A 20548-nucleotide genomic window follows, 5' to 3' on the forward strand; every position below is an offset into this window, starting at 1 on the left:
CCCTGCACTGAGTCAATTTCGATAACAAGAAATTCGAAGCAGGTGGATGGGCCAAACGTCTTCCCTGGCGCTAGCGGGACCCCAAAAGCCCGCATGAGCACGCAAAATTCCTGCAATGCCCAGGCACACTCCTGAGAACCCGCCGCACCTAAAAAGAGAAAATCGTCTAGGTAATGCATGACCTGCTGGTGGCCCGTCGCCTGTCTCATGGCCCATTCTAGAAATGAGCTAAACGTCTCGAAGTATGCACATGATATGGAACAGCCCATGGGCATGCATTTATCCATGTAAAACTTGTCCTCAAAAGTGAAACCTAGGAGATGATGATCAGCCGGATGGACTGGGAGGAGACGGAAAGCAGATTCTATGTCTGACTTTGCCATCAGTGCCCCTGGCCCCATGGCACGCAACAAGTCAACCGCCTGGTCAAATGAGGCATACTTTACACTACAAATCCCCTCATCAATGGCATCATTCAAAGACGCACCTCTGGGCGCCGACAGGTTGTGGATCAGTCTACACTGGCCCTTCTCTTTTTTGGGAACTACTCCTAGTGGTGAACACACAAAATTGGGGACAGGCACCCTCAGGAAAGGGCCAGCTATCCTGCCAAGAGACAGTTCTTTGCTAATTTTAGCCGCCACCACTGAAGGGTTGTGTTTTACTGACAGTTGGTTCTTGCAATGTGCCCTACCTGTGTACCCCCCCCGCCGGGATCCTGAAGCCTTGGGAGAAACCTTCTTGGAGTAGAGTGGCTGCTGTGTGGCCCGGATATCCATGGGATCATTGCTAAAACATCTACAGGCGTGGGGGTACCCAACTTGTTTGTACTACTCTGGCTTCCCTCTTCCCCTCTGACCATGGTTGCCGTGCTTGGACCTGCAAGATGATTCTGGGTGTGAGGGGTGACCACAGACCGCACATGCATGTCTAAATCTACAGGTGCCCGGGGCCCTTGTGCAGATGCGCTTATTAAAGTCCCAGCACACCCCTTTTTTCTCTGACCCGCCGCCCCTATTCTTACCCGGGACCTCACTCGCTTGGGGTGACCGAAAGGGCTGTTGAGGTCTGGCGCAGAACACCCTGACCGCACTGGTGCACTGAGGGGGGGGACGAGCTCTCTGAGAACTGCTGATGCCATGACATAGAGTCAACCCTGTCCCATGTCAGTGATGGGTTAAATTCCAAGGCTTTCCTGAAATTGACATCATACCCTTTCCACGCATCCCCAGAGTACTGTTCACTCCACCCCACAATCCTGCTCTGGTAGCACGCCAATGGCGCCTGAACATTAGGGGGTCGTTCGGCCTTAATAGCCGTGAATACTGCAAAAGCCCTGATCCAGTTAAGGAGAGTTTCCTCCTCCCTAAATCTAGAACACTGTGCCCTCCATTCACTTGGATGCATCCACTCTTTTAGTGTCTTTGCATGCTCCATTTCCCTATTATCTAGCAACAGTGAAAAAATGTACACATATTTATCAGCCCAAATCATCTCCTTCACAGTCTGTGACACATGTTGTGCTAAATTCTCACTCCTGGAGGGTATAGAACCATCCCCCAAGAGAGGCAGCGCCACCTCCTTACCATTTCCGGGCACCTGGGCCGGCTGCCCACTTTCTCCATTCGGTTGGGCGGGACTGGAACCTGCGAGGGAAGAAGATGAGGGCACTGCAGCACTGTTGGCCACCGCTGCCGATTTAATCCTTTCCACCAACTTTGCTGCCTCTGCCGCATGATCCGAAGTAGCAGGTAACACCCCCCCCTTCTGCAGCCACGGCATCAAGGCCGTTATCTGAGATACCAGTTCAGGAGGCACTGAGTCTAAGTTACCTGCTGGGACTGCAGGCGCCATTGGGGGCATATCCAGTGGCACAGGTGTAGGAGGCAAGGGGGCGGCCGGTGGCGGCAGGCCCGTGACTGGGATCGGAACTACAGGCGAGGGGGCCGGCCCCGCAGGAGGGAGCCCCGGCGGAATGGCAGGAGCCGGTGCCGGTGCCGCGGGAGCGGGAACTACAGGCATAGGTGTAAGAGGGGCCGGACCCGCAGGTACAGGTGTAATAGGTACCGGAACTACCGGCTCAGGGGCGGGGGCAGTGTACCTGGGCTTCTTGGCCTTAGACCTCCTAGGCGGGGTAGCAAAATCCCCCCTTGGCAAGGGGGCCGACCTCTGGCGAACGGGCCTACCAGATGGGCCAGGGGGATCATCAAACCTCTCATTGATGCGGGACTCTAATTCATCAATTTTCCCCAATCGTTTGCTAATGTTGCTCATTTCACGCATCATGGCCTGCATCATAACCTCCATCCTGGACCCTCCTTTACCACCCCTTGGCATGTTTGAAAACCACTGCCTACACTCCTAGTGTTACAATTGAGAGTCCGTGTGCTTTGTACCTTCACCAGATGGAGGATGTACAGGGGGCTGTAAGCACCATGCAACGGCAACCGCAACACCACCGGCTTATCCGGTTTTGTCAGGGGTGAGTAAACCTAGCGTAGACCCACCCGGCGGCTACCAGGAGCAATGAAATGCTAGCCCCCGCTCTCCTCTTACCGACCAATCATGCGTACTTGCTGCTGGTATTGTGTCCGCAACCGCGTCCTAGGACCACCTCCTTGAGCTGACCAATCGAAATGCAGCAATATTGTCTTAAATTGCCTGTAAAAGAAAATGTATCAATACCTGGGAGTATGAGGCAGGAGCAGTTGTTTTAAAACAATTATGGAGAGAGGGTTGCAGTACTTGGATGCTTGAACCCCCTTATCAACCACCCCCCAAGGCTGCCTCCAGCTGTATAACTTAACTAACTAAATACAGTTGAACTTTCAGTTGAAACAACCACTGCTTTCTATTAAAACGGCACAAAATTGCAAAAATCACTGCTCCGGGTCTCCCATCCAGGGGCTACCCTGGTCGACCCTGCTTCGCCTCCCCTTGCACGCTATGCACTATTAATCAGTGTCCGCCCGATTTCTACTGCCGGCGGGAGACGATGGAAGGCGGGAAACAAGGAGATAGTCGACACGGGCAAAATCGCGGAGACGATGTGGGGCACACCCAGCAGCGCTATCAGTTTAGAGCAATGCAAACCTTAATAACACGTTGGGCAGTGCAATCTTATCTTCAATTCCCACACTCGTTCTCTGGAGCCGGAATACGGCTACAAGGCTTCCGGCCCCACCCCCGACCCGACAAATACCTCAACCTCGCCGACCACTCGTCTGTGCGCACAGATTCCTGCTCCCTAAACACGCCGACACTGTTCCCTGCGGCGCCGGACGACCTCTGCTCCCTCCGGTGTCTCGATCGAACAACAAGGGGAAAAACACGGCGACCCTGCTCCGCGATCCGTGGGACGACCTCCGCTGCGTTATGCACAACACGCTGTGGGGGAGCGTCCAGGGAACAAGAGGGTCTCCCGGGCGCTCCCTGCCTCTTTATTCACAAGGAACCGGGTGGGGGGTGGCTACGCCCCCCACCCAGCCCCTCCTGCGGCACGCCCCCCCCTGACCCGGACATCCTACCATGGTATCCGGGTCAGGGAGGGCGCTGACCAATCGGTGGTGGGGCGCGCCCGGAGGGCCCGCCCCACCACCGAGAGGCACGAAGGGGGAGGCGGTCGCCGCGCCGCCATGCGGGCGGGGGGGCCAAGGGCCCCCCCTTTTCACTCGTGTGTTTAACTGCGTGCTGCAGACCAAGTTGCATAGCGTGTAAATCTATTAAAGCTAATTATTTTAGATATCATAGGCGTGGCTCCACCCTTCAACTTTATTTTGTAAAACCACAATAAAACTATACCGGTAGGTGTTCCGGCCTTGCCTTACAATATAGGGCCTTAAAAGCTATGTGTGTTTCTCAAGAGCAGCTCCCCCCACACCCGTATAAATATTATGAATGCACCGCAACGTAGCTCAGCTGAGGTAACTTTAATGGGAGATAACTTAAAAGCGTGATCATTTATCTTGCCTCTTTACTATGTTAACGAGATAGTGACAGAGACAAATGAGGCAGAAGACACACCATAAATTAAATACTGGTGCAAACTACCTAACCTTCTGGCATCGCGGGTGAATATAGTTTTTTAAGAAAAACAGCACTTCCACTTATACCTTACAACTGCCTAATACAGAGAAGGAAGGCATGTAACATTTCACAGAGTAATTAGTGTTTGATTTGGGTAAGAAACTGTGTCAAATCTTTCTCCATAGTACCTCGAGAGGAAAGTCCTTTGTGCCAACATATTTACGTTAGCCATAACACAACAGCCAGAAGTGCCAAATGTGACGCAGCATACAGAGCTGCTGACTTTGGGACTGGGGACTCGGATTCGAATCTCCACTCGTCTTTCTCCCCTATCGTAACAAATAAAATACTAATTAAAATGAAACAATATCACAACAAAAAAGGGAATTAATGGCATATTAGTAAATGGTTGAACTTGCTGAAACGTACAGAATCGGGTGAACAAAAGCCCTTCTTGAACGTGAAGAGGATCGCGCGCCGTGTCATGAGGAAACGTTGCATTGCGATGGGATGGCCAACTGTGAGGCAGAGCCATCATGCACTGTGAAGAAGCATGAGTGCGTTGAGATGGACGTTTGCGGACAACCAAAAGAAACAACTTGTGAAGTCTGCATAGAGCGGGAACAAACAAAGAAAGGAGGGACAAATGCCAGTTAAAAGACAGCATTTTAGAATTCCACAGGTAACAACGGTGGCAATCGATGGGCCTGCCAAAAGCCCACAGAAGAGATAATAACAAGTCTTGCTGACAACGCATGCGCAACCTAAATATGACCATCGTATTTTCGAATTTTGTCTTAATGCCTTAACGTTGCACTTTTCGAGTGACTTGGGTATTGTGAACTACTAGTAAGCCTAAATCGTATGCTGTACAATCCTGTGCATCAACATGAGCATGTCAAGCATGGATGAGGGAGGAGAAGAGAATTGCATGTAGGTTTGTTGTTGTAGAAAACAAATGAGTTATGATAACTCATTTGTTCTCGTCCTTTAAGGGAACATTTCAGGTTTGATGTGATTTATATAGCTCAAATCTGGCCAGAGATTCAATCCTCTAAACCGTATCTCACTATTTTGCATAGTGAATAGTTTTGGAGAGGAAGAAATGTGTGAGTATTTTCGAGAAGGTCACCTACCAGTTCCTGACCTCACCGAACGGAATCCAAAAGTAAGGTTGATGTTTGTGTGCTCTTGTGGTAATTCTTAGGGTGAATTGTGCTACATATAGTTGGCATACTTTGAACTTCAGAGCCAAACTTCATGTGCTAGTTTTTTAACCAAAGTAATCTTGCACCCTTTTTAGGTCTCCACTAGCGTAGGCTGCGCACATGCGCAGTCTCGCTGGCGAGATTTAATGATATGGAGTAAGTTTCACTAGTGAGGTTGAGCCCCGCCCCTCTTTTTCATTGGCTGGCGTCACCGTTCATGCTAAACGGTGGCCAGCCATTGGAAAAGATGTGTTAGTGATGTACTATTTTCTCTTTTGAAGCAGTCCCACTTGGACTGGCTTCCTCGACTTACTGCTGTGGTAAAAGTTTTCTTATCATCTTTATGAGGCGAAACAGATGGCCCCATAAAGCCCGTCCAAGTGGGATGGCTCAAAGAGAAAAGGCTGTGTCATGGCGAGCGCATGTGTTTCATCGGCGCTTTGCATAAACAATTCAGCAGTAGCCTGTCCCCCATAAATATCAACAGAGCTCTCAAGTTCTACACAACTTCATGCGCGATATACTCACCTGGTTCGTGTATTTTGTTGTATGCTGGGATTTGTAGTCCTGTTTACCTCCAAGAGAGACCGGGCGGCACGTAGAGCTGGTAGTTGTAGCAGGAGACAGCCACCAGGCTGAGCACCCACCGAGGCAAAAACCACCAGCCCCCGCAGCCCACCAGCAGAAGGAGGGCCCGTCCCGCCAGCAGCGCACTCCAAGCGAAGACAGCGCCACCCCGAGGAGAGTGACCACCGTGGAGGTAATCATGAGCCGGCGGGCCGCCTGCCCTTCGGGCCGCGAGAAGTAGTCTCGCCGGTCGAGGACGCAGGTCCGCTGGTGCATGGACTCCACCTCGCTGCAGATGTCTCAGATGCCCTGGTGCTCCACGAAGTCCGGGGCTTCGCCAGTGATTTGACTCTGCTTCCGCCAGTCCGGTGTGAAAGTGCAGGTCAGGACGAGCACCAGCCCGCAGGGGGCCAGCACCATGCCGACGATCATCGCCGCCGGGGTACGCATGCTGCCTGCGATGGGGAGGTTTGCTTGGATGAGCGGTGCAGGGCTGCACCATAGAAAAGCAGCTCCCTCCGCCTGTTGCAGCTTCACCACTTGCTGCTGAGAGTCATGTTACAGTCCAGAGGCTTTCTCAGGTAACGATGGTCTTTCCGCAGTGTGTACTCCTGCCTCTTGTTCCGGGGCCTCCCCTTGGGCCGCTGCCCTGGTGCTACCTTCTCTCCGTGCTCCTGTGCACACTTCCTTCTGCTTCTTCGCACGTCTCCCATACCTCTGAGCGAACCCAACCCGACCGGCCAGACAGAAACTGCTGTGGCGACTGTAGTACAGCAACAGGAGGAGGAGGAGGGGCAGGACGGGGTGGGGTGAGGGCGCCTCTCTCGATAAACACCTGCAGGGAGCTACTTCAGCTGAAAGATAACACTGCTCTCCGTAATGCAGCACATGCAGTTGCACTGGGTCAATGTCTTTCAAGGGACTATTAAAAGCCCAATTATGAATGTAGTTTACCGCTAACAGTATTGTGTTTGTTTTTCATGTTTGCCCCCTTTCTACACCTCTGACTCATCACGCTATATATATGTAATTCCGTCCGCTACAGGACCAACCCAAAAGTTTGCAATTAGCTGCGCCTGAAAAAGGCACTAAGGCTTCAGAACATAAAACATCTTCAGATCATAAAACATATAGCTGCAATTAGTAACCCTTCAGGGAGGGGGTGCGACCCGAAGATAGGAGGATGTTATGACGACTGTAATGCAACTAAAACATGTTGACTTAAACTATCATTTCTCAGAGTCTCATTGATGATATACGTTTCGTTATACTCTACTTAAGATAAAGTGCAGCGCATTTTGTCTGCCATTGTGATGCCCCCATCTGAACTGGCCCTTGCTCACACTTGAATGTGTCTGCAACGCAACTGATGATCACATAGAGCGCCCGGATATCTGCAGTTCGAGTTCGCGCTATATAAAAAAATGCAAAAAAACAAACAACAATGTACGTGGCAAGCAGCCTGCATCGCAGGGCGGAGGCTCGGATCGGCTCTCAGCAGTTGACTTGGGCAGGGTGTGTGTGTGTGGGGGGTAATGAAAAGCAGAGGGGCTTTGTGGCCCGGGGAGCAGCAGTGAAGTCACCCGTTCATAATAAAAGGCCCCTATGATCCCTGCAGGGGAGTCAAGCTGTTTGGGAAGGAGGCTGACAGTGATAGTGTACGGGTTGGGCGAGGCAACAGGACATGTTTTCTCTTCTTTTGGGGGGGTTTGTTATTGCGTGATAGTGCTTTTTTTTTAGTGGAAGTGCGATAACTTGGTGTGAATACCTCAGCTTGAGGCTCAAAGGCTTTGTTCAGCTTTGCCGCAAGCGTGTTTTGTGTGGAGGTGTTCTCTTCAAACATAGCGGCGCTACGATCACGGGTTCTAACAAGGTGGGTTGTTTGGATGGCACTTGCTTGAAGAATTCTTTGTTGACAGATCACAGCGGCTAGAACACAGACTAATATACTCTGAAAGGTTTCTCAGTTTGAGCACATGAGCCATCTGTCGGCATCTGCGTCACTGTGTTCGCCCTCGCCCTTCGGTTCAAGCCCTCTAATCTTTCTCTGCACGCCCCGTTCTTCCTAACCAACCAGTAGGTGCACGTCACTGTCTTGCTTCATTATTTCTTTCTTTTCCTCCGCCTAAAACAAAAAAATGCTAACGACCCGCTTCTTGTCTGCCCTCTTCACTACACTGTCTGTGGGAAACAAGGGCCGCATTGTGCGTTTTGGTCTAGCTGGCCCGACTTATGCTGCCAGCCTTTTGACTTTGTCAATGCATTAGGTTTCTCAATGCATGTTGGTTTTTGTAAAACTTTGTTTGGGACTAACAGTTACCTTAACCCCTTTTCATGGCGCCCTACTGAAAACAAATGCTCTTTTCATCCATTTATAGCAGTTGTGTAAGGCTAAATGACAAGACTTAATATAACAGCCAGGATAATGTGCTGCATAGCTAAATACTTTTAAGATCCTAAAGGCGAGACTGTTGCATTGCAACTACTCTCTACTAGTCACTCTACAACTCTCTACTACTCTCTCTACTACGCTACTACTCTACTACTCACTCTACTACACTCTACTCACTCTAGTACTCTCTACAACTCTCTCTCTACTACTATCTACCACTCACTCTCTACTATTCTGTACTACACTCTAGTACTCTCTAATACTAACTACTACTCTCTAGTCTCTACTCACTCTCTACTACTCATTCTCTACTACTCAATATACTATTTACTACTCACTCTATCTACTACTCACTCTCTACTACTCACTTCTGCCCTCTACTACTCTCTAGTACTCTTTACTACTACTCACTCTATAATACTCACTCTCTACTACTCAGCTACCTACTACTCACTCTCTACTACTCGCTATCTCCTACATACTCTCTCCTACTCACGCCATACTACTCTACTACTCTATACCACTCACTACTACTGCCTACTACTCTCTACTACTCTACTCTCAACTACTCTCTATTAGTCTCCTACTCATAATCTATCTACTACTCAATACTAATAATTTCTACTACTCTACTGCTCACTCTCTAATACTCACTCTACTAATCACACTACTTCTCTACTACTCAATATACTCACTCTCGACTACTCTCTAGTACTCTCTACTCACTCTCTAGTACTCTCTACTCACTCTTTACCTCTCAATACTACTCACTCTCTAATCACTCACACTGTAAAAAAAACAGCGTGACCTTACTCCAACCCTTTACTCTTTGCCTAAAGGCACTAGTGAAAAAAAATTCAAAATGTAATAGGTCTCTTCTTTATTACACTTAAAGCAATTCTGTTTGTAATCAGGTGACTTTTTACCTTTACTTTTATTAGTGTTTGTAAAACTTTCATGTACATAACATGCATATATATTCATATATATATATATGCATATGTATGTGTATAAATATATATATACACATACATATATAAACAGATATAAACATATATAAACACCTGCATATCTATATAAATACCAATATTCATGCATATATATACATACATATGCATGGTATGTACATAAACGTTTAAAAAAACACTAATAAATGCAAAGCTAAAAGCGACCTAATTACAAACAGAATTGCTTAAGCTTAACTAAAGGCGAGACCGTTGCATTGCAAATGCTTGTTTCAGATTGACAGTCATTTCAGTCAGAGTGGATTTGCTTGGATTGGTTGTGGCTTTCACTGTTGTACTACAGCATTATTTACCAACACTGAGCCATCCAGCAACATTGTTATATTTCACCTGGGGTGCTTGCATAGCCCAGAGCAAGACAGCAATAGAGCAGTGTACTGTACGAAGCAAAGCCAGGTGTACAGCATAAAGGCAATAGGGATTAAGGGAGGACGATTAGAGCATTGTTTCTGTGAAGTTATGGGTGGTGGTGTATGTTGTAAGCATTGGAGATTTACGATCTTGGGGTTGAGATTCATTTAAATAATCCAGTGCTTGATACTGAAACTGTTTGAGCCAATGCTTCTGCAGTGGCAGTCATTGCATACATTCTTTCAAATGTATGACTGTTTAAAATGTCCTGTTTCCTTCACTCTTCGCAGGAATCGCGGACAAAAGCGCATGAGCGCTTTTGAATGTGTCCATAAAGTGTATAGGGCTGATGGACTGAAAGGCTTTTACAGAGGCATGTCTGCATCTTACGCAGGAATCTCGGAGACAGTTATCCATTTTGTCATTTATGAAAGTATTAAGAGGAGGCTATTGCAACAGAAAGCTGCCTCTGCTATGGATAGCGATGAAGAGTATGTGAAGGAAGCATCAGACTTTGTTGGAATGATGCTGGCTGCTGCCACCTCCAAAACCTGTGCCACATCCATTGCATATCCACATGGTGAGTTCACTTTTTTTTTTATAATAGGGTATGTTTTCTAAATATGTCACCAGTTTTATCTGTAGAAGTTAGTTGAAGTTCTGATGAGCCAAGTAGGTATTCTCTATGCTGGGATTACACCTATATTTCAGCTGCATTTTGAATGACGTTCTTAAAATCATCTTAATGTGTTATACTTGGGAAACCTATAACTGTGGAAAGTTTATGTTTTGAGTTGTACCGAAAATTACACACACCACTTTTCAAGACAATCAAGCTCTGCATCAACCCCCTACTAAATCTTTCTATTCCTCCCTCCACCCAAACGTGCAATGCCATCAACCAATTCAGTAAAAAATAAATAAATTCAGAATATCTGACAGTATATTGACAACACTACACTAGCTTCGTCTCTTGAACCTATCATTTCCTTTAGAGTCCTGCAGTGGTCAATTCTTAATCTCTCCCTCACTCAAAGTATCTTGCCAGAAGCTCTCACGACAGGCCAGATCCTCCCACTTCTGTAGAAACCTGCACTAGACCCTGATGGCCTCACCAACTACCAACCTGTCACTCACCTACCACTTATCAGCAAGATCAATGAAAAAGCAGACTGTTCAACTCAAAGATCCATGTTGATGCTAACCATCGCATGCATGACTACCAGTCCAGCTTCTGGTCATGCTGCATCACAAATACTGCTACTGTACACATTGTAGATATATCCCTCTTACCCACAGATAAAGATGATCCTTTCATCTGAGTATTGCTACACTCTCTGCTGCCTTCAACACAGTCGACCTTCCCACCTTATATATACCCCGGAGTCTTGACTTGATTCCCCAGCTGTATCCTTCAATGATTCTCTTCCTACTATTCTAACAGACATCAGTTTGTATACAAGGTCCAAAAAGACCACTGCCTCTAATGGAGTCCTCTAGGGTTCCATATTGTTGCCTGTCATCTTCAACGTCTGAATGGAGCTGCTTGGTGCCCTTCTCACAGAATACGATTCGCCAATATGCTGATGATACACAACTCTGTTGCTCTGGACATCCACTCCCTTAAACAATACCTGGACACCCCCCAGACTCGTATGTTCAGCGTCTACCTGAAGCTTACTTCAACCCAGACAGAATTCCTGTTATTAGACAAGAACACCAATTAAGAAATTGTACAAGCCTCACTCAATTATATGGACCATTACGGTTTTGAACCCCAACTGTTACTGAGTGCCAAATCACTTGGATTCACCCTGGGCACCAGCCTCACCCTCTAGGCATCTGGATGATGGTAATACCCTACTCTTTGGCCTCCCAGACTCCACACTTAACTGCATCCTACATGCTACATCACATTTTATCTAGGCCCTCTAGAAATATAATCACTTCACCTCCATTCTCATGGAACTCCATTGGCTCCCCTTGCTCGCCGACACTATATTCAAAACAAGCTGCCTTATTTAGAAAGTCATCACCACTAGCAACCTACTTATGTAGATGAGCTCACCATCTCTGGTGGTTCTCGGCTCACCCACAGCTAGGACGCCATCAGACTGCAGACTAAGTGTAAAAAATTAAAAACAAGGCAACAGGCCTTTTCTATCTATGTACCCAGGATCTGGAATAACATTCACACACGTCTTTAAAGCACTACATCAAAATGAACTAGCTGTCCACAAACCAGCAACCTCTCCTGTTGCTCGTAGACTTTATGCTGGTCTTTGAAGCTGTTCAGCACTCCGCTGCTGTTTGGATAGGTTCACTCCATAAAAATGCCACATACATAGACTTTTCCACATTGCCATGATCTATAACTCCACTTTTCCCCTCCACTCACTGAATCTTCGTTTTCCAGTTAGTTATCCAGTAGTTATCCATTTGGTACTAGTCATTTAAGTTGATCTGTTTATGCACAACTGCCACCCAGGAGCAATCAGCTTAAAGTTTGATTTAATTGACCTCATCATCCAATGACCCTACCTTATAATACTGAGCATTCTATACTTGAAACTAAAGAAAAAACTAAAGAAAGCACGTACATGCTCGTTTTGCACAACTGAGACCAGCCAAGCCCTACTATACACTTATACTGCTTCCAACCTCATGTAGAGCTACTTCATTGACTTGTATTCCCCAGCAATATATTAAAATATTCCCTTCCCACCATCTAACACTCTCCTTCTGAGCACTTCAGCTTTGTATGCATTTGCCAATGCCACACTACCCAGTATCTGCACTTTAGACCTCATTCACTGTTGAGACGTTCTCCTGATTATATCAGTATTTATAGTCCAAGATCACAATGACCTGCCCCATGCCTCAACCTGTAGTACTCTAAATTTAGCATTAGATTCCCACTGCCATGTATGAACCATGTGTCAAGCCCGAACTTACATTCTTCTGATGGATACATCTTTTTGTGGATTCTTCGCCTTTTGAATTTACAATATGAGCAGCGTTCCACGGAAACTCTTCTCCATAGCTCTCCAGCGTCGATGAGGACATCATACCATGGTACCATGGTTCTGTAAGCAACCCAGCTTGATGTCGGAGCCATAAGAAGACCTCATTGGTGTACTGACGTCAGTTCCCTTTTTTCCACACTGTTGACGCGTAACGGTTTTCCAGGCTCTCTATTTTTTGGGAGATTTCTTCTATTTTGTAGGTGCAACTCTGTTGCCTGGTGAAGATGTCTCCGCCGAAGAAGTCAGGCTTTAAACCATGTAGGGAATGCAGCGGTCAGATGTCCATCACTGACCCGAATGAAGACTATCTCTGGTGTTTGTCGTCGGACCATGACTTTGAAGCTTGCTCATCATGGTGACAGATGAATTCAAAGGCCTTTAAGGAAAGGGAAGTGAAATTCATGGCGAAGGCTAAAAGGCAGAAGAGAGGTAGTCAGAGATTTCTACCTCATTCGGAGACGCCAGCCATCTGGAAACATACGATGGTTTCACCATTATTAAAAAAAACAACGGCCGACCCAAATGTCATTTCCAACTTTCGTCCCATCTCCTTATTACCCACTTTGTCTAAAATTCTTGAAAAGGATATCCGTTACCATCTTGCCCAGTTTACTGAGGATAATCATACTCTCCACTTTTCACAATCTGGTTTTCGCCCAGGTTTTTCCACGGAGACTACCTTGTTAGGAGTTACTGAAAATTTACGTAGGCTTTTGGACAGGGGTGAGACAGTGTGCACTGATCTTATTAGATCTCAGTGCCGCTTTCAATACCCTCTCACATCCCTTACTTATTAAAACCTTGAATGATGTGGGTGTAGGGGGACCGGCCTTGGGTTGGCCGAGTTCATTTCTGGAGAAACGTACGTTTCAAATGTTTTCCAACTCAGCAACCTCTCACATCCATTCTTCCCCTCATGGTGTACCTCAAGGCTCAGTGTTAAGCTTGCTCCTTTTCAACCTTTATCTTAGACAGTTATCAGATATAGCAGAGCAAGAAGGCCTTACGCTTTTTACCTACGCGGATGATTCCCAGATCGCATTCTCCCTCTCGAATAATGCCCAGGACTCGCCATCTCCCCTGAAGTCAGGGTTGAGGAGAATTGCTGACTGGATGAATCTTAATTTCTTGAAACTTAACGGCGAGAAAAATGAGGTGCTAATACTAGGCCGGCAACATGATTTATGGTGTGCCAAGTACTGGCCTTCTGATATGGGTTCTCTCCCCCTCCCATCAGACCACGTACGTAATTTAGGCTTTGTCATTGACAATGCACTGACGATGCAAGACCAAGCCAACAAGGTTTTGGCCACGTGCTTTATTATAATGCGCTGGCTAAAGAAAATTATTTGGATGCTGCCAGAAGACTCTAAAAAATCCGTAGTCCATGCTCTCATAACCTCTCGCTTGGACTACGGAAACGTTCTTTTTTTAGGGGCAAACAAAGCCGTTGTAAGACGACTGCAACTGGTGCAAAATGCTGCAGCAAGATTGCTGCGCAAATTACCTAGATCCAGCCATATTTCAGGTCCTTTACGCAGTCTCCACTGGCTTAAAATAGAAAGTTGCATCAAATTTAAGACACTGAGCTACATATTTAAAATCAAAGCTGACCTGGCCCCTCAGTATCTTCAGTCCCTTGTCTATTCTCATGTACCTTCACGAAATTTGAGATCTGCCCACATGGCCTATTTTGTTGTGCCTAGAACCAGATTAGCCAGAATGGGGGGTAGATCTTTTGCTCAGTTAGGTCCCACCTTGTGGAATGCCCTGCCATTGCATATTCGTACTGAAACTAATTATGTACAGTTTCGCAGAGCTACTAAAACCTGGCTCTTTAATTAATAATTCCTCCTGCAGTTGTAACGGAGACTTAACGGAATTTGTCTGTCCAGCGCCGGGAAACCCTTTGTGGGTAGCTGCCGCGCTTAAGAAACTCAAATAATAAATAAATAAATAATCACCAGCACTTCGAGGACATCAAAAAGAGAACATAAGAAGTGGTGCCATGGGTCTCAACGTCATTCTTCTAAAGGTGGTTTGCCGAGGTTGGCGTCCCCAGGTCCAAAGCCTCTGAAAGATAGAGGGAAGTTGTTACTGACTACATCTCTGAGGATGTTGCTGACTCCGAGGCCGATGACTCAGATAAATTGGCCTCTACCAGAGCTGGATTTGGCGGTCTTGCAACATCCGACGCTAGTGCCCTCGAACCAGAGTATCCGGCTCCTGGGTTCAATCCCTCCTCATTTTTAATGCTATGTTCAGCATTTTTACGAGGGCTGCAACTCCAACTGGTGCGCTGCGGGCCCCATGAATCCACAATCGTATTCTCTTGAAGAATTTCCAGCCAATTTTCAACAAGCACCCTTTAATCCTTTTATGCCCATGACTCCAGTTTAGTGTAGTTTAGTTTATGGGTTTATATAGCGCTTGAATCACCCCCTGAGGGGTATCTCGGCACTGCTATGCTATGGGAAGTTGGTTCCATAAGGAGGGCGCCTGATATGAAAAGGCCTTTCCTCCTGCCTGTGCCTTCTTGAACCTGGGAATCTTGAGCAAAGATTGCAAACCAGATTGAAGGTCCCTTTGGGGGATATACTGATGAAGCTTCTCTAACAGGTAGGTGGTCCATTACCCCAAATTGCCTTATGTGTCAGACTGCAGATCTTGAATTTCACTCGTTTCCGCACCGGCGGCCAGTGGAGTTGGTGCAGGAGAGGGAGGGAGGCAGATCTGTAAGGGGCGTTTACGACTAAGCGTGCTGCAGTGTTTTGAACCACCTGGAGGTGGTTTAGAGAGAACTCGCTAGCCACGATCAATAAGGCGTTACAATAGTCTAATTTACTCAGCACCAGTGTTTGGATGAGGGTCTTTTGCAGGGAATCAGGGAAAACTCTTCTCAATAGGCCCAACACATGGAAGCATGAGCCGACTGTATGAGTTACATACTCCTTCATGGTTAAAGACTGTTCAAGACATACCCCAAGGTTCTTGGCCATTGATTTGGGGGGCTGGGGGGACTCAAGCTCTGTGGGCTACCAGTCTGGCTTCCAGAGTAGCAAGGCCTCCCCAAAGAGCAGGATTTCAATCTTGCTGGCATTCAGCTGTAAGAAATTGTTTCTCATCCACTGTGAGATTGCCAGCATGCCGAAGGGGAAGGAGGCTTGAGCCGTCTGAGAGGTCTTGTTGAAGGAGAAGGTGAGTTGGGTATCATCTGCATAGGATATCGGGATGAACCAGTAGTTCCTCAGTAGTGGGGGCAATTTAGATGTTAAACCTATTTGGGCTTAAACAAGAGCCCTGAGGCACTCCCTTGGTTAGTTCTTTCGTACCAGAACGGTATGGACCCAGGGTAAGTGTCTGGGTGTGATTAGAGAGGAAACTAGTCATCTATTGCAGTGCCATTCCACCAATCCCAGCTTCCCTCAATCTCCTGAGCAAAGTCTGGTGGTCGACCGTATCGAATGCGGCAGAAAGATCTAGCAGCACCAGGAGAGTTGGTTGGCCGTTGTCAAGTTTGAGCCTGATGTTATCTGTAACGGCCACCAGGGTTGTTCCCAGGCTATGTTTTGGCCGGAAGCCCGATGGAGATGAGTTCAGGTAGCCAGCCGATTCGATATGGTCCGATAGATGTTTGTTAACAAATTTTTTTCCAGAACTTTGCTCAGAAAAGGTAAGAGGGAGATGTGGCGGAGGTTTGAGAGCTTTTCCTTGGAGGCTTTGGTGTTTTTACGGATGGGAATGATGTGTGCTGCCTTCCACAGAGGAGGCAAGTGGCCCTCCTTCAGAGATAAGTTCAGTAAAGAACAAATTGGATCTGATAGCGTTTGGCCAGAGAAGCTGAGATTCTAGTGGGTAGTACATCAAGGGGTGAGCTGGATTTTACCTTACACATTAGTGTTTCTGTCTCTTTCCGGAATAAAAGAGGGAAATTCAGCTGTGATTTCGCCCTTGTAATAAGTGTGGGATCGGTTGAGGTGTCTGCTGGTGGTGGGCTGCTTACCGCGGTGATCCCTTTGTAAATGGTGTCTATTTGCTGTAGAAAGTGGTCACTTATTTTGTTGCAAAGAGACTGAGAGAGGTTTTCTTCCAGGTCACAGGCTTTAGGGCTGATAAAAGCTTTCAGGATCTGGTACAGGGCTTTGGGGGTGTTCTCTGCCTGTCTAAGTTGTAGAGCTATATGAGCTTTACGGGTCTGCTTAATGTTTTTGTGATAAAGTGTAAGGACTGTCCTGAATTTCTCTTTATCTTTTATGAGGTGAGACTGACGCCATTGTCTTTCCAGGTTTTTGCACACACTTTTTTCCTTATGATGTTCAGGGGTAAACCAGATTGCTTGGGTTTATCTGGGTTTATCAGAGCGTGTTTTCAGTGGGGTGATCAGTTCAATTGCGACTAAGGCTGTTTTATTGAAGTGTGCTAAGCTCTCTTCAATGTTACTGAGCGCAATGTCCCTTGGTGGTGTAAAAGCCACAGAGAGGCTTTCAGAGTTAATTTTATGCCATTGTCTATACGAAGATTAATTCAGTGGGGCAAGCAGCTCTTGTTCTCGGGTGTCCTACACTTGAAAGTCGATGAGTGTGTGATCAAACCAGCTAAGGGGATTTGGGGCTTCACAGGTGAGGAGAGGTGAGTTGGAGAAGATAATATCTAAGGTGTGTCCAGCTGAGTGGGTTGGACCGTGGTTGATTTTTGCAAGATTCAGTGTAGATAGGTCGGCCAAAAAAGATGAAGTTTCTGCCTTCTCCAGGCATTCACTGTGTATATTGAAGTCTCCCAGCAATATAAAATTGCTGGAGGAGATCACGTACGGGACTATCAGCTCCATGAGTTAGAGGGAGAATTCGGCAATGGGGCCTGGTGGATGGTATACCAGTGCCCCTTTCCAACTATTTTGTGACAAAAGATCCATCCTAAAACTCAGGATTTCAAACTTCTCGTTGCTAAGCTGCTCAAGGGTAGTAATTTTCACTCTGTTACTATGAACGATAGCTATCCCTCCTCCGGTTTTATTCTTCCTGTCAAGTCTTTGGATCCTGTAACCCTCTGGTAAGGCAATGATGATTGTGGGGGTGCTAATGGGTTTGCCGCCTGGCCACTGGCACCGATACAGCTAACACTGTTGCCACTGCAGGAAGGACGTGACTCTTTGACACCACATGAACCTTCTCCAGCGCAGTCCGGATCCGAACTGGCACTGCGTAGCCCGGAGCTGACTTCTCCGACTCTACCACTTTCTGATCAGCCTCCAGCGCTAGTATTGAAGTAGCCGGCTCTGCCAAGGATCAGACCCTGTAAGGAAGCTCAGAGATTGCTGTAGGAAGAAAGATATTGAGAGTACCGTAAGAGTATTGAAGGAAAACTTATAGTATTGGGTGTGGACTTTGAGGGTTTAGAGGAGGGTGGTCTGGATACATCACCGGAGTGGTAGTTATTATCTCATAATGGTTTGGCAACTCCTAAGGTCACTTCCTATCATGGGGTGGTAAGAAAAGCTGCAGATATATTGGACTTGCTCTCCCTTCTACAGAATTAAAATCCAATATACTGAAACAAGTGCTTCATTACAAAGCACCGTCTTCAGTGCGAGTGGCGGCTCCTCCTCTAAGACGGAAGAGCGTCACCCACTGCTATTTGAGCACTGCTAAAAATAAAATGATAACAAGCCGTTATTATCATTTTATTTTTATGCAAGGGATTGGAGCTGGGGCAGTGCTGACCACAGTGAGGAGTGGTTTTTGCACTCCCAAGTTGTGCATGATTGTTAGACCGGCCCTCCTGGGCTGGCAAACAATCATGCACATTTAGCATGTTTTCCACCTGACTGTTTTTTTCAGCCCGGTGGAGAACATGCCCAAGCTCCCAGGCACTGCCTGGGCGGCTAAACAGGCTGCTCAGACCAGTCACGACACTACTCATGCAGCGTCCTGATTGGTTGGGAGCCTGGATGCTTCCGGTGCTGCAGAGTGAGGACGGAGGAGAGGCGTGCGGCGAAAAAGGTACGTTGTTTTTAAAATTAAATTCCTCCCTGCCTACCACCCGGTTGTGAAGCAGCCGCCACTTTTCAGAGCCGTTATTACCCTTTAATGAAGCTTTGACAGAGCCCATACTTGAGATCTGGCACTAACCAATGTTCTCTGCTGCGGTGTTGAGATCAGTGGCCAGAAGATATAAACCAGCTCCAGGGGATCCTGTGTTTTTAACTTAACACCCCACACCTGAGTGTTTGGTGGCTTAGGTCTCCTGTTTGTCTACATTGTCATCTGTTTCATTCCCTACTACTCCAGTGGACAGGAAATCTAAGAGGATGGAGCAGTAGGCAAAGAAAATATTTTCCTCTGTAAGTATGGCCCTTCAAATCCACGAAAGCTACTTGTTTGTTGGGGCGATATGTGCATGCCTTAATGGACTTTGCATGGGAGGTCTTCCAAAGTTACCTGGAGATCTCCAAGGTAATTTCTCTGAGCTATTAAACGACGCTCAGGCAGAAGCCCACCAGGTTATTTAATCAGGTCTCAACACTGCGGATTCTGTGCCGAGAGGCAGGGGTTTTTCTGTTGCACGAAAGAAGGCATGCTTGATTGTCGGGATCAGGCTTCTCACCAGATGTTCAAGCTACACTTTTGGATTTGCCCTTTGATGGGTCTGGTTTGTTTGCGGACAAGGCTGATTCTGCGTTGCAGAGATTTAAAGACCGCAAGGGGACTGCGAGATTGTTTGGTTTCAGTCAAAGCATAAGGTCTATAAACAATTTCTCCGATTTTGCGACTTGATGCTGTAACCTGTAATTTCAATGAAGAAATTTGCAGCAACAACAGCAGCAAAGCTCAAATCACATTTATAAGCGGTACGGGGGAAGGGGCAGAGGTAGTCAGCATGGCTATGCCCATCAGCAGCCCCCTTCTCTTCTTCCTCCCCAGCCATTGTTGCAGGAAGGCAGCTCTAGCTTCACCATCTTGGAGCACGCTTGCCCATTTGGAGGATGGGTTACCTATTGTCTGTCTCACTGGAAGTCTGTCAGTACAGACCTCTGGGCCTTAGACATTGTAGAAATTGGGTATGCCCTACCCTTCCAGGAGTATTCCCCCCCTTTTCCCCCCAGATATGGGGTTTGTTTGGAAGAACATCTACTGCTCCTTCATCAGGAGGTGGAAATGCTGCTTCTGTAGCAGGGGATCTCTGTGTATAGTCATTATCTAGTGAATAGTCCCGCCCATGTGCGTGGACCCCGGAGCAATCAAAAATAATCTCTTAAAGTGTCGAAAAAATGCAGAACTGCACAGACACTGAAGAGATATTTTAAAGACAAATAATGCAGCCTAAAAACAGGCTACACTGTCCAGTACTTCAACTAGAAATTCCACCAAAAAATCCACAAAACAGCAAAGCCTGTCCATATTTCCCTTGCCTTCAGCAAAACCCCCTCTGGAATGATAGAGAGGAAGACATGGACAGAAAAGCCCCATAGGCTGCCATTATGTGGCTCAGAATAGGATACTGTGCCTTTAAGAGAACTTTCCAGAACTTCACAGTATCCCAGAATGCCCTGCAGGTCCCTCTTACTTTCAGTTCTTTTTTCTGGCTCCTGCTAGCAGGACCCTGGAGCATTGAGCTCTCCCTTTTTGGGACTTTTTTGGTGTTTTTTCACTAATTTTCGAAGTTTTAGTACTTTATTGTGTTGTGGGGCTTTTCTTCTTGGTTTTCTCACTCTGTTTTTGTCGAATATGCCTGCCTTATTCGACAAATGCCCGGAGTGCTCCAGGAAAAAGGCCAGGTCGGACCACCATGAGGTGTGTATCCTCTGCCTTCCAGCTTCTCATGTTCCAGAGGAGTGTGTTATCTGCCAAGGCTTCTCTGGAAGGACCCTGAGGGAAAGGAAGAAGATCAGACTTCAGGGTCTCGAGGAAAGAAGACTGAAGGCACAAGGTGGGTCTGGAGGGGCTTCTTCTGCCC

General features: G+C 47.0%; 1 protein-coding gene across 2 annotated transcripts in view; it reads left to right on the plus strand.

Moving 5' to 3' along the window:
* SLC25A36 (solute carrier family 25 member 36) overlaps positions 1-20548 on the plus strand; it is a 476578-nt gene that overhangs the window by 405656 nt on the left and 50374 nt on the right. For both annotated transcript variants that reach the window (XM_086944018.1, XM_086944019.1), the window contains one exon: positions 9860-10149. In XM_086944018.1, the coding sequence (XP_086800144.1) occupies positions 9860-10149 (290 nt within the window). The remainder of the gene's footprint in view (positions 1-9859; positions 10150-20548) is intronic.

Source organism: Lissotriton vulgaris, chromosome 11 (assembly GCF_964263255.1).
Source record: "Lissotriton vulgaris chromosome 11, aLisVul1.2, whole genome shotgun sequence".
NCBI lineage: Eukaryota > Metazoa > Chordata > Amphibia > Caudata > Salamandridae > Lissotriton > Lissotriton vulgaris.